This window comes from Oncorhynchus mykiss, chromosome 9 (assembly GCF_013265735.2).
Source record: "Oncorhynchus mykiss isolate Arlee chromosome 9, USDA_OmykA_1.1, whole genome shotgun sequence".
NCBI lineage: Eukaryota > Metazoa > Chordata > Actinopteri > Salmoniformes > Salmonidae > Oncorhynchus > Oncorhynchus mykiss.
Genome location: NC_048573.1, coordinates 22,122,715 through 22,137,143, shown reverse-complemented (window position 1 = coordinate 22,137,143; position 14,429 = coordinate 22,122,715). Strand labels below are relative to the sequence as shown.

General features: G+C 43.8%; 1 protein-coding gene across 39 annotated transcripts in view; it reads right to left on the bottom strand.

Moving 5' to 3' along the window:
• LOC110531736 (receptor-type tyrosine-protein phosphatase delta) overlaps window positions 1-14,429 on the bottom strand; it is a 595,272-nt gene that overhangs the window by 53,160 nt on the left and 527,683 nt on the right. For 22 of the 39 annotated variants that reach the window (XM_036987567.1, XM_021615095.2, XM_036987574.1 and 19 more), the window contains 7 exons: window positions 13,833-13,950; window positions 12,441-13,028; window positions 11,874-11,974; window positions 11,422-11,678; window positions 10,250-10,343; window positions 3,685-3,894; window positions 2,169-2,329 (listed from right to left, as the gene is read on the bottom strand). In XM_036987567.1, coding sequence (XP_036843462.1) covers window positions 2,169-2,329; window positions 3,685-3,894; window positions 10,250-10,343; window positions 11,422-11,678; window positions 11,874-11,974; window positions 12,441-13,028; window positions 13,833-13,950 — 1,529 coding nt within the window. The remainder of the gene's footprint in view (window positions 1-2,168; window positions 2,330-3,684; window positions 3,895-10,249; window positions 10,344-11,421; window positions 11,679-11,873; window positions 11,975-12,440; window positions 13,029-13,832; window positions 13,951-14,429) is intronic. The other 17 variants (XM_036987585.1, XM_036987586.1, XM_021615131.2 and 14 more) reach the window with 2 other exon arrangements.

Here is a 14,429-nt window from a genome sequence, read left to right as displayed (position 1 = left end):
AAATTGACTTAGTAAACACGAAGGTGACCTTGACTTGGTAAACACAGTGGTGACATTGACTTGGTAAACACGGTGGTGACATTGACTTGGTAAACACAGTGGTGACATTGACTTAGTAAACACGATGGTGACCTTGACTTGGTAAACACAGTGGTGACATTGACTTGGTAAACATGGTGGTGACATTGACTTAGTAAATGCTCTGGTGACATTAACTTGGTAAACACAGTGGTGACATTGACTTGGTAAACATGGTGGTGACATTGACTTAGTAAACACGATGGTGACCTTGACTTGGTAAACACAGTGGTGACATTGACTTAGTAAACACGGTGGTGACATTGACTTAGTAAATGCTCTGGTGACATTAACTTGGTAAACACAGTGGTGACATTGACTTGGTAAACATGGTGGTGACATTGACTTAGTGAACACGATGGTGACCTTGACTTGGTAAACACAGTGGTGACATTGACTTAGTGAACACGATGGTGACCTTGACTTGGTAAACGCGGTGTTGACATTGACTTAGTAAACACGCTGGTGACATTGACTTGGTAAACACAGTGGTGACATTGACTTGGTAAACATGGTGGTGACACTGACTTGGTAAACATGGTGGTGACATTGACTTAGTAAACACGACGGTGACTTTGACTTAGTAAACACAGTGGTGACATTGACTTGGTAAACACGGTGGTGACATTGACTTAGTAAATGCTCTGGTGACATTGACTTAGTAAACACAGTGGTGACATTGACTTGGTAAACACGGTGGTGACATTGACTTAGTAAATGCTCTGGTGACATTGACTTGGTAAACACAGTGGTGACATTGACTTGGTAAATGCTCTGGTGACATTGACTTAGTAAATGCTCTGGTGACATTGACTTGGTAATTGTTGTGTAAATCTTCCCAGGCGCAAACAGAAACTAGAGGAGGACCCCTCTACGTTGATTCCATACCTGACAGTTAGTTCTTAAATCAAATAAAATCTTATATTATTGGTCACATACACATGGTTAGCAGATGTTATTGTGAGTGTAGTGAATTGGTTGTACTTCTAGTTCCAACAGTGCAGCAATAAAAAACAAGTAATCTAACAATTCCACAACAACTACCCAAAACACACAAATCTAACTAAAGGTATGGAATAAGAATATATACATATAAATATATGGATGAGCAATGACCGAGCGGCATAGGCAAGATGCAATAGATGGTATAAAAAATACAGTATATACATATTGGATGAGTAATGCAAGATATGTAAACATGCTTAATGTGGCATTATTAATTATTAAAGGGACTAGTGATCCATTTATTTAAGTGGCCAACGATTTCAAGTCTATATGTAGGCAGCAGCCTCTCTAAGCTCTACTCGGGTGCCCCTGGCATTGAACGACCCAAAACAGTCAACATGGAAGGACAATCAAATTGTCACCTATGCCTAGAGTAAGTAAATAGCCATAGGACTCAATGATGTTTGATTGCCTTCCGATTATAGTGACATATTTAACAAATACCTATGCATTCAGGGGTACTATGTTCTCGATTGGCGTTGAGTGAAAAACATATCTATTGATAGACTGACTATAAGCCCAGGCTTCACTTCTCTCAAGGCTGATTCTCCCAGTAATGTGTTAATACACTTTACAGTGCCATTCATGGTGGATGCTATGGAGACTGCTTCACTTGGCCCAAAGCAGTATTCAATCAAAGTGAAAAATATAAGAGGGAGAAGCTAGGATAGAGAGAAATGTGTCCCTGTTAAAGCACCAGGTCAACCGGGGGTCACAAAACAGGCCTGGAGCTTGGCTCTCTTGTGTATGTGTGTGGTTCTAAAGCAGCATGCACTGCCACACTGATACTCTGAGCGCTCCCCTTCTACGCTTGACTGATGGACGGTGGGGGCGAACGGTCAGCTTCCGCTGGAGGTTCAGACAAAGAGCTGCTCTGATGTCTTCTGTGTATGTGTGTGTGTGTGATTGAGTGTTTCTATCTGATAGGTAGACTGTTTGTGTGACAGTGTATTTGAATGTGCTTCGTTTGACTTTGATGATGCAAGTCTCTCTCTCTCTCTCGCTCTCTCTCTCTCGCTCTCTCTCGCTCTCTCTCGCTCTCTCGCTCTCTCTCACTCGTGTGCTTCCCTTTCTTTAGTCCTTACCTCTTGTACAGGAGGATGGCGATGACGATGCAGATGATGAAGACCACAGCGAGCACTGGGCCCACCACCCAGATAAGTCCCTCCTCCTCGTCAATGATTGGCTGGGGGTCAAGGTCAGCTGACACGACAGGGTCGGAGTAGGGGCTGGTGGCATACATGGTCTGGGAAGGAGAGGAAGGGGAGTTGTATTAGTCATCACTGTGTTATTTTATTGGGGTTCTCAGGCTACACTTTGCATAAACTACTAGTGGAATAACTTATTTAATAACCACGCAATAGGCTAGTTCTAGATGCAGGTAGTGTAGAGTAGAGTAGAGAATGGGAAATAGTTTTATCACCACAATGTAGTTAGGTATCCAGGCAACAATAGGAAATATTTTTGGCTGACTCTAATGCCACTATTTCTCTGCCACCCATGACTTTGAAAACATATTCTGTGGTCCCAGTTCAGACTATGTTCCTAGGTTCCTGAAGTGATATCTTATTCCTGACTGTGTAGCTTTGTAGAAAAACAACCTGCACTCTCTCACATATCTATCAACTCTCACAGCTGAGCTCCAATCAATAGACCTCAGCCCTTCTGTGAGGCCACCGCAAGTTCAAAAGTGTCCAAGTTTCAACTTTTCCTCTTCAAGTACATGTATATTCGGTCAGTCTGACTTTCACAAAGACATCAGGACAACCTGTATGTGCCGAGTAGGCTAAGATTTGCCCATTGAAAGTTATTGTGTCAATGCAAATGTACAAATTCAACTATCCAAATGATATGGGCACGTTCGTAATATCCGTAACATCTCTCATTTGTGATTGAGTACATTTATGCCGTTCTGAGCGGAACGAGATAAAGACTGGGGGCTTTGGGGCAAAGAAAAAGCCAATCAGTGCTGTGGTGGGCAAATTAAAGATTTCCCCCCATTTTGTCTGCTCTCCCACCTGCCATTATCATCCTCCTAGATCTGCAGTCAAGACTGGCGGAGTCCAAGACAGACTCCCTTAAAACCTCCCAGATCATCAAATCCATCATTCTGATGCATTTAGCCAGCTAATCATGCCCCTTTCTCCTTTGATCCACACTCTCCTTCTCGCCTCTCTCTCTCTCTCTCTCCCTCACACACTCACACACACACACACACACACACCCTAGCTACACCCTAGCTACAGTCTTGCCCTTTTTCAGGGACCAGGGCTCAAACGGACTTGACGTAACACATCCAGCCAAAGGACGTGCCCCCTGCCAAGATGCAATTGATTTCGGTCTTTGACGTTTAATACGCAACTTTAAACATGAGGGAAAATTATTCCTGGAAAAGGAAATCGACAGAGGGACGACTGTTGCGCCTGTCTGAACTAATTCCTTTATGGAGTGGGGTGTCTAAGAGAAGAGAAGGAAACAAAGGATGAGAGAGAGAGAGAGAGAGAGAGAGAGAGAGAGAGAGAGAGAGAGAGAGAGAGAGAGAGAGAGAGAGAGAGAGAGGGAGATTTTCTTAGAAAAAAGCATAACAAGGCATATACTTACATTTTCAGAGATCTCGAGGACAGCAAGCACAAAGAAGATGTACTCTTGGCCGTTGGCGAGCTGCTTGTTTTCAAAGTCCCCATAGATCTTGGTGTCTCCCAGAGTGAACTCGGTAGGAAGGTCTTTGAAGTAGGCAGCGATGTAGGCTTTGGGCTCAGCTTGCCTCCGGAAGCGAAGGCCTCTGCTTGTTCGGTTAATCTCTTTGAGCAGCTAAAAGTGAAAAGAGTTGAGACGATGTAGCTAGACAGTCGATAAAAATGTTGTTTTGCAGTCATACACACATGGACACAAACACACACACAACTACGAATCTGTGTTACATCCCTTCTGATTACAAAAGCTCAAACTACTGATTGCAACGGAAGAGGAAATATTCCCATTTGGATTTCATTTGTTTTATGCTGCAAGGATTTCAAGATGTGTGGATTTTCCGAAATGAGCTTCTATAATAATCGTGAATACTGTCAAAAATTTCAAAATGATTTCAAGTTTTAAAAATATATAATTTTTTGTGTTGTTGAAAGGTGACAATGTTTTGAAGTTCCAGTGGCATGAAATAGAATAGGAAGAGATGCCCTGCTCTGCTGTGTGTGTGTGTGTGTGTTTGTGTGTGTGTGTGTGTGTGTGTGTGTGTGTGTGTGTGTGTGTGTGTGCGTGTGTGTGTGTGTGTGTGTGTGTGTGTGTGCATGTATGTCTCAGCCTCCAGTATTTATGCTGCAGTAGTTTATCCTTCGCCGGGCTAGGGTCAGTCTGTTATATCTGGAGTACTTCTCCTGTTTTATCCCGTGTCCTGTGTGAATTTAAGTATGCTCTCTCTAATTCTCTCTTTCTTTCTCTCTCTCGGAGGACCAGAGCCCTAGGACCATGCCTCAGGACTACCTGGCATGAGGACTCCTTGCTGTCCCCAGTCCACCTGGCCGTGCTGCTGCTCCAGTTTCAACTGTTCTGCCTGCGGCTATGGAATCCTGACCTGTTCACCGGACGTGCTACCTGTCCCAGACATGCTGTTTTCAACTCTCTAGAGACAGCAGGAGTGGTAGAGATACTCTTAATGATCGGCTATGAAAAGCCAACTGACATTCACTCCTGAGGTGCTGACTTGCTGCACCCTCGACAACTACTGTGATTATTATTATTTGACCATGCTCGTCATTTATGAACATTTGAACATCTTGGACATGATCTGTTAAAATCTCCACCCGGCACAGCCAGAAGAGGACTGGCCACCCCTCATAGCCTGGTTCCTCTCTTGGTTTCTTATTGCTTGCTGTTTGGGGTTTTAGGCTGGGTTTCTGTACAGCACTTTGAGATATCAGCTGATGTACAAAGGGCTATATAAATACATTTGATTTGATTTGATGTGTGTGTACGCATAATGCATAATCTTTAGAAGGAATGAGAAGCAAATATATGGTAACCTGACTGAATACTTGTCGATAGGTAGAGATGGACTTCATTCTCTTAATATTGTTTTGATATATGGGGCGGCAGGGTAGCCTAGTGGTTAGAGCGTTGGACTAGTAACCGGAAGGTTGTGAGTTCAAACCCCCGAGCTGACAAGGTACAAATCTGTCGTTCTGCCCCTGAACAGGCAGTTAACCCACTGTTCCCAGGCCGTCATTGAAAATAAGAATTTGTTCTTAACTGACTTGCCTGGTTAAATAAAGGTAAAATAAAAATAAAAAAAAATATTCCCATCAGACTCCCCAGACACCAGCAACCTTTTTAGAACCATCATGACCACATGATGGCTTGTAGTCATTGGAATGTACTTATTAAAACAGTATAATAGCAAATGCCCTGTGGCATGCTACACAATATAGGTGAGGCTACTCATTGAAAGTGCTGAGCGCACCAAATGTACTGTAAGTACCAAGCCCCTAAAGGTATCAATTCAACAACAATGAAATGGTGTTCTGTTTCTTGCTGAGCATGGGTAATTAAATACACACACACACACACACACACACACACACACACACACACACACACAGAACACCCTTGGCTCAATTTCCTACATCCAAGAAAGTGGTGAGTCCCTGAGCAAGTGCAGTGTGTCATAACAGAAAAATTCTGCCTCAGAGCATTAGCACCAGGCTAGCCCCCGTCACAAATTCCATTGTAACACTGCACTAATAGGGAGACCAGATATTATTTACCCACTAGCAACACCATGCAACTTGTTCAGAATGTGAATCAGATCATATTCGTACAATGGGAGTGTGATTGCTTAGGCAAAAAAAACAAAGCCAAATTTGTCTCGCTCTTATGGGAAAGTGAAATGTTATGCAGGTCTACGCTCAAGTGCTATTTCTATAGGCTACATAACTAGGTCTAAGTATACCTATGTGGTTTTGGGTGCAATAACGCCAACAAAAAATGATTCAGTGTATGTAATGGTGTGAGACATCTTTTATGTTTTATGTCTGCTTGATTTATACTGAACAAAAATATAAACGCAACATGCAACAATTTCAGTTCATATAAGGAAATCAGTCAATTGAAATACATTCATTAGGCCATAATCTATGGATTTCACATGACTGGGAATACAGATATGCATCTGTTGGTCAAAGATACCTTTAAAAAATGGTAGGGGCGTAGATCAGAAAACCAGTCAGTATCTGGTGTGACCACCATTCGCCTCATGCAGTGCGACACATCTCCTTCGCATAGTGTTGATAAGGCTGTTGATTGTGGCCCGTAGAATGTTGTCCCACTCCTCTTCAATGGCTGTACAAAGTTGCTGTCAATCCAGAGCATCCCAAACATGCTCAATGGGTGACATGACCGGTGAGTATGCAGGCCATGGGAGAACTGGGACATTTTCAGCTTTCAGGAATTGTGTACAGATCTTTGCAACATGGGTCTGTGTTAAAACATGAAGTGATGCCGGCGGATGAATGGCACGACATTGGGCCTCAGGATCTTGTCATGGTATTTCTGTGCATTCAAATTGCCATCAATAAAATGCAGTTGTGTTTGTTGTTGGTAGTTTATGCCTGCCCATACCATAACCCCACCGTCACCTTGGGGCACTCTGAAACACAACGCCATACATGTGATCTGCGGTTGTGAGTCCGGTTGGACGTACTGCCAAATTCTCAAAAATGACGTTGGAGGCGGCTTATGGTAGAGAAATTAACACTCGATTATCTGGCAACAGCTCTGGTGGACATTCCTGCAGTCAGCATGCCCATTGCATGATCCCTCAAAACTTGAGACATCTATGGCATTGTGTTGTGTGACAAAATGTCACATTTGAGAGCGGCCTTTAATTGTTCCCAGCACAAGGTGCACCTGTGTAATGTTCCTGCCGTTTAATCAGCTTCTTGATATGCCTCACCTGTCAGGTGGATGGATTATCTTGGCAAAGGAGAAATGCTGACTAACAGGGATGCAAAACAAATATGTGCACAAACTTTGATAGAAATAAGCCTTTTGTGCGTATGGAAAAGTTCTGGGATCTTTTATTTCAGCTCATGAAACATGGGACCAACACTTTACATGTTGTGTTCATATTTTTGTTCAGTGTTTGTGGTTTAAGCCTACCCAAAAGTACACGTCGTATCAACGTGAGCCAACTTCATATCTCTCTCTCTGGAGTGCATGTGTGTCTATCAAGTTTCTACACTGGCTTTGGCTCTGGGGGTGTTGTCACTACTCGATAATGTCTTCAATCCTATCCCTTGTCAACACGGCTAAAACAAGCCGCCCTTGGGAAAATGTGTGAAAAGGTAAGAGCCCAATACTGACAAACAAACCATTTCTGATGGGAGGGGGCGACTTTCTGGTAATTGGTCAAGGCGTGAGACAGATGAGACTCAGTGAAACAACATGGTTCTTCTCAAGAGATAAAGTGTATGCTCATATTGTGTTTTTGTTTGCTCTATTTACTGAATTAGGAATAAATCATCCCCATAAGTACCTACCCACAATGACAAGTAAAGTATTAAATAGATATTCATCTATCCCTAAACCGATCTACTTGCATCAAAAGTCTAGTGACGCAAAAAGGTCTGATCTTAACTTTTCCTGGACATAATGTTTCCACCATCATTTTCTATGACCCAAAAGAGCTTCTGGACATCAGAACAGCTATCACTAACCTCCATTTGGACGAGGACTTTTACTTCAATCAGTCGGAGACTAAAGACATAATGATTATCGCGGACCAGGCCCAAATCCCTGACACTCGAAGAAGGAGACAGCGTTGTGTGGGATACCTGACGAGTCTCTGGATACCTCCCTGAAGAAAAAACTGGAAGAGTTCCATTCGAGACTATACTATCAATGTGATCTGAAGAACTGTAATATCCTATGAGTCTATGAGTCGCAGCTGAACAAGGACATGGTAAATGTGTGTCTCTTTGTTAACAACTGGTGCACAATCTCTAATGTTAAGGAAGTCTCAAGGTTCTGCTCGCCTGAGTTAGAATACCTCATGATAAGCTGTAGACCAGATTATTTACAGAGAGAGTTTATCTATATTTTTCATAGCTACCTATTTACCACCACAAACCAATGCTGGCACTATAAGACCGCACTTTAAAAGCTGCATAGGGCCATAAGCAAACAAGAAAATGCTCACTCAAAGGTGGGGCTCCTAGTGGCCAGTGACTTTAATGCAGGAAAATTGAAGTCCGTTTTACCCTAATTTCTACCAGCGTGCAACTAGAGTCTCGATCACCTTTACTCTACACACAGAGATGCATACAAAGCTCTCCCTCACCCTCCATTCGGCAAATCTGACCATAACTCTATCCTCCTGATTCCTGCTTACAAGCAAAACATTAAACAGGAAGTACTAGTGACATGCTCAATACGTAAGTCGTCCAATGTTAAGCTACAGGACTGTTTCGCTAGCACAGACTGGAATATGTTCCGGGATTCATCCGATGGCATTGAGGAGTTTACCACATTAGTAACCGTCATCAATAATAAGTGCATCTATGACGTTGTCTCCACAGTGACTGTACGTACATATCCCAACCAGAAGCCACGGATTACAGGCAACATATGCACTGAGCTAAAGGCTAGAGCTGCTTTCATGTAGCTGGACTCTAATCCTGACACATATAAGAAATCCTGGTACACCCTCTGATTAACCATCAAACAGGCAAAGCGACAATACAGGACCAAAATCAAATCCTACTACACCAGCTCTGACAGTCGTTGGATGTGGTAGAGCTAGCATACTATCACAGATTACAAAGGGAAACCCAACCACGAGGTGTCCAGTGACGTGAGCCTACCAGATGAGCTAAATACCTTCCATTGGCACTTCAAGGCTAGCAACACTGAACTATGCATGAGGGCACCAGCTGTTGTGTTCACGCTCTCCGTAGCCCATGCGAGTAAGTCCTTTAAACAGGTTAACATTCACAAGGCAGCAGGGCCAGATGGATTACCAGGACACATACTCAGAGCATGCGCTCACAAGCTGGCAAGTGTCTTCACTGATATGTTCAGACTCTCCCTGACCCAGTCCGTAATACCTACATGTTTCAAGCAGACCACCATAGTCCCTGTGCCCAAAAATGTCAAGGTAACCTGTCTAAATGACTATCACCCCGTAGAACTCACATATGTAGCCATGACATTCTTTGAAAGGCTAGTCATGGCTCATATCAACACCATCATCCCAGACACCCTGGAATCCACTCCAATTCACATACCGCCCCAGCACTGTCCGATCTCAGATGGGAAAGGGCTGTGTGGAGTGCAATAGAGATTGCGTCATCTGTGGATCTGCTGTGGCAGATAACATTTGATTTTATTTGATCAATTGCAGACACTGGATTTCTGAATCGTGCTTTTGGAAGTGCATTGTACTGTACAGCAGCATGTCCTGGATAGAGGGAGTTCAAACACACTTCCAGAAGCTCTATCTGGAGACCTACTTACTGCAATTGATTGAATGCCATCCTCAGTATCTTATGACTGTTAGGAATGTTTTACATGCATTAGGTAGGTGAGTTTGTGGTGTGCTAAAGGCCATTAACATAGCTGAGAGATGGTCTATATGCGAATGACGCATCACAAAGAACACACACATTTCACGATTTGAAGGCTAAATTATTACGCCAGCTTATCCCCAAATGTACCTAAGGATACACAGAGCACAATAGCTTCAGATATACCTAGACTGGCTATATATAAAAGTTGTCAAGTACTTTGTGCATAACCAGTGTGCTACCTTTCCCTTGAATAAGAACACAGAGGCTTGATGCAACTCTTCAGGTAATTACCGTTGAGAGGGAGAGGGGGTGGGAAGGGGGGGTTGTGTTGCAGTGCACTTGATGACTACTCCATGTTCTACCTATTTCCCATTTGAATAATTCTCTCTGCAGCTATTTGCGTCAATCAACGAGCCCCATCCCCAGGTTTCCCCACCCCATCCTCTCGTATCTGCAGAGTTAGATTCGAGTTCTTCCCACCACCTTTTTTTAGTGAGACTTGGGTTGAAGTCGATTCCATTGCAATTCAGTAAATATTGAGATTCCACAATTGAATTTAATAAGGACTTTTTGACAGATTTTTTGGACCATTTTGTGGTACCTACCTCTTCTAGATTCATTTCATCTGGACTGTCCCAGGGTTTGAGATATTTTCCTGTGCGCTGTTTCTTCAGAGGCACCACCACTATGTAGTATCCCCTGGAAATGGGAGGAAAAGCAAGAAAACAACTGAATGACAAGGTATTTCAAGCTCTTCAAGGTCAAAGGTCATTGTCAGTTCACTCCATAAGATTTTTACAATACACCATTGTATTGTAAACAAAACAAACCAAGATCAAAGCTTTGAGCTTCATACACAAAAATGTATAGCTTCCCTGAGGAGCCTTATCCTGTAGGTGTAACAGGGTAGGAGGCGTGGAGGACAAGAGACAAAGATGACAAATGATCGCGCCATTAGCTAGTTACGCTAGCCCGTTATCATCAGAGAAGTCGGCGCACTGTTTTACCCGCGGGCTAATTAGTACCCCTCCGTGAGAGTGAGAAGAGGAGCTGGAATTAGAGGGATTTTCAACCCTCCATTGGGGCGACAAGGGAGATAAAGGCCTCTACCAGAGTTTTTTCAGGGCTTCTCCAGGCTGGGCACGATGCTAGCTAGCGTTAGCCAGGAAGGCAGTGTGGTAGGCTGATGGGAAGCTAATTAGCTTAAGCACTGGCATAGGGGAGAGTGGGCTCGAGTGCATCCAGCAAGATCAAAACCCTAGATTGGTTTGAAGTGCCAGATCTGCGCATTGGTCTTTTGACAACCCAGAGCTTAGTTGGAAAGGCTGGAAGAGACATTACAAGGCTTAATACTGGGGAGTGGGTTAAATTGGATGGGAGAATTCATTGTGTCATCTTCTCTCTGATGAACAGAGAACAATAAGAACAGGCTTGATACAATGCAATTAATGTAATATACAGGGTACACTACAGAAAGTGATGACCTCTTCAGTGCTAATGTTCTGACCTTTCAAACAGTATTCAAAAATAAAGTGCCACAAAATCTGGCAGTGTCAAATCTTGCCCCTTTCACTTATTGAGAGGAAAAATAAGCTTAAATGGTATCCTGCTGATATAATTGAACCCAAAGACGAGCTCAAGGTAAATAAATGGATTAGGGCAGCCACCGAGGTAATTGAATTAAGTAAATTCAAATTAGGCTAAATAGCCAGCTCTATAAATACAAGTCTGCAATTATCCATTAGCATTAGCGTTAGTTTTAATCCCCGCCACTCACCTGACTTTCTCTGAAGTCTGGACTGAGGGCAGCTCCACAGAGACCATGCCATCCAAGTTGGTCTTGCCAATCAGGTAGGGCTTGGTGCGCAGGATGTCCGGGGCGGTCATGGTGGAGACGCGGTGCTGGAGACCGCCGGCGCTGTTGCCCCGGTTGGTCAGCAGGAAGGAGTACTGCGTCCCAGCCTGTAGACCCGTGATAAGCTTCTGAGTGAGCTTGCCATCCACCTCCACGCTCTGGCCATTGTCATAGAGGATCTGGATTTGCAATGGTAGGAGAGCGTGTGTGAATGTTGAGGAGATGCACTAATCCAACATATGAGGTCTGTTTAGTCAGGGAAATGTCCGGACCTGTTCAGATATTTATGTGACTACTATATTTTTGGCTCATGTCACTTTCTGGATCCTCGACCATTGTTATAAAAATATGGAAGATAATCAAAAAGCTCTTACTGTAAAAGGCTGAGCTGCGTTATAGTTGTCTGGGATCTCCCAGGTGAGGAGCACAGATGTCTTCATGGCAGCTTTCACATGAAAGTTTTTTGCAAACACTGCTAAAAGAAAGGGGGAGCAGATGATTTAGACACAAAACAAACATAACCCTCCTTAAAGGATTCCAGAGCAATAAACCTCTTACCTGAACATGTTTCTCTTTACAAGCAGTCTGAAACCAGCACTAGTGTGGTCTTAGCAGGGTTACAGCGCTGCCATCTTACCTTTGCTTTCTTTTATCTTACCTTTTTATTAACAGGAGCCCTTTATAATCTACAGACTCACCTTTGGCTTAGCTGACAACACATGGGACACATACTTACTCCACCTGTTCATGATATCTTTCTTTCTTATTGGGTGGGAGGGCTATGTATACATACAGCAGATTTTTTGACCAATCATGAGATCAGTAATCCCATTCTGTTTGTTCTTCTGCCACTAAAGCTTGACGAGGTGGTTGCTGTTGATGGTGGTTGTGGAGTGAAGTTGGATTGGGGTGCGGGAGGGGGAATTGGGGTGGGGTCCTACCTTGATCCAAGGGCTGTGTCCTGAACTGGACACTGGGACTATAGGGGCCGGAGCCCTTGCTGGTGAAGGCACACATTTTGATATCGTAAGTGGTGTCAGCCTTGAGGCCGTCCAGGGTGACGGTGGACTCTGGGGCGGTGATGAAGAGTTCTGAGGGACTCCGAGGGCTATTGATGTCCTTGTACTGCAGGGCATACTTCACGATAACGCCGTTGCGCTCCGCCAGTAACAGGGGATTCCAATTCACCTGAATGGTGGTGGTAGTGCCGCCCTCGGCCGCAATGCTTTGTGGGAAGCCACTAGGCACATCTTCAGGAGTGTTGATCTCTTTTACTGTCTCCTCGCCAAAGCCCACCTTGTTGCGGGCAGACAAGCGGAATGTGTATGATGCCCCCTTGTGGATCTCTTTGGTGGTGTAGTGGTTCTCGCGCTCAGGGAACTCGATGATGGTCAGGGGGTCGACATCTTTGCGGCCAAAGCGAAGGCGGTAGCCTTGCAGGGGGCCGTGGGTTAACGTTGGAGGGTGCCACTGGAGGAGGGCAGTGCCCATGTTGGTAGGGCTGACCATGAGTCGTGGTTTTTCAGGTACTAAGAAACAAAATAACAAATTCAATAAAAATTCAATACAAATACCGACAGACATTATGACAATTTTGAGAGGATGATGACAACCCAAGCCATAATCCCTGACATAGCAGAATCTGATCTCCTTTCCAACTGATAACAGTGTTAAGGGTTACCACTGGCTGATGTTGTTATGTGTAAAGTGTTAAGCCACCAAGAGAGCAGTATATAGCTAACACCCTGTTTGCATAAATGCTAATGCTGTTTGCTTTGATACCTACCAATATGGCCTCCCTTTTAAGCATTTACTGAGTAAAGGCTCCCATCCTCTCCCCAACACACACACACACACACACTAGCCATCTGTATCTGTACGCCAGGCAGGTGCGGCATGAAAGGCTTTTCAGACGGATTAGACGACAGCGCAATTATGTCTCACACACACAGCAAAGTATTTCTGAATTGCCATTTGGATTCTGTCATGCTGCTCTCTCAAAAGAAACCAATGAGAGCTGAACAGACCATCGGGCTGCCTTCAATTTGGAAGTATTTTTCTTCCCCCATTTCCCCACCTCATTTTTTCATTAGTTCCTTAACCCCTGTGAGCATTCCAATGTCAGAATGGGGGGGTGAGCAGAATTACAATTGTTGTTATAATTGAGGTGGCAATTAGCCACATTCACACTTTAATAGCCGTGGGCGGAAAGGTTTGCTTAGCACCATTTTTTTGGTCTTCCTTTCACTGGGTGCAATTTCACAGCTTTCTACAGGACAAATGCATTTTTTGATGATCACAGGGTACATTAACAGCGGTGACAGGTCCCTTACCTGCGCCAGTGGTGGTGATCAGCTTGGGCTTGCTGCGAGCGCCGTCTCCCTTTGTCGTGTAGGCTGCCATGGCAACCGAGTACGTGCTCTCAGCCTGCAGCTCTGAGATGACCATTTCCTGTAGAAGAATAGCGATTTGTATTTGTTTTACTCTTGCTTGAGATTTTACTGCAATTTGGGCATAAGAGGGGGAGTGTTTAGGGATGTTGTGTAATATTAGGATCATCATACAAAGGACCAAACTAATGTACATTTGTGTACATACATTTATGCTGTAACTCATTGATTCAGAGGACATACATTATCTCACAGATATTATCTCACTAAATAGCAAATAACTGACAATGAACATGGTTGGTAAAAAAACGGCCCTGTTATATAGTATTTAAAACTATAGCCTAGTAGCCGCATCATCCTTCGCTCCATGCATACGATCTGGACTGGTGGACCATAAGCCTAAAGTTTCATTAGTCGTATGTACAGGATACACATGGTATACATTGTCCAAAGAAATGCTTACTTGCACCCCATGCATTGAAAAGGAGAGGGTGTAAGTAGTGCAGTACCAACGGTACCTTATTATCATCTTATGAATTG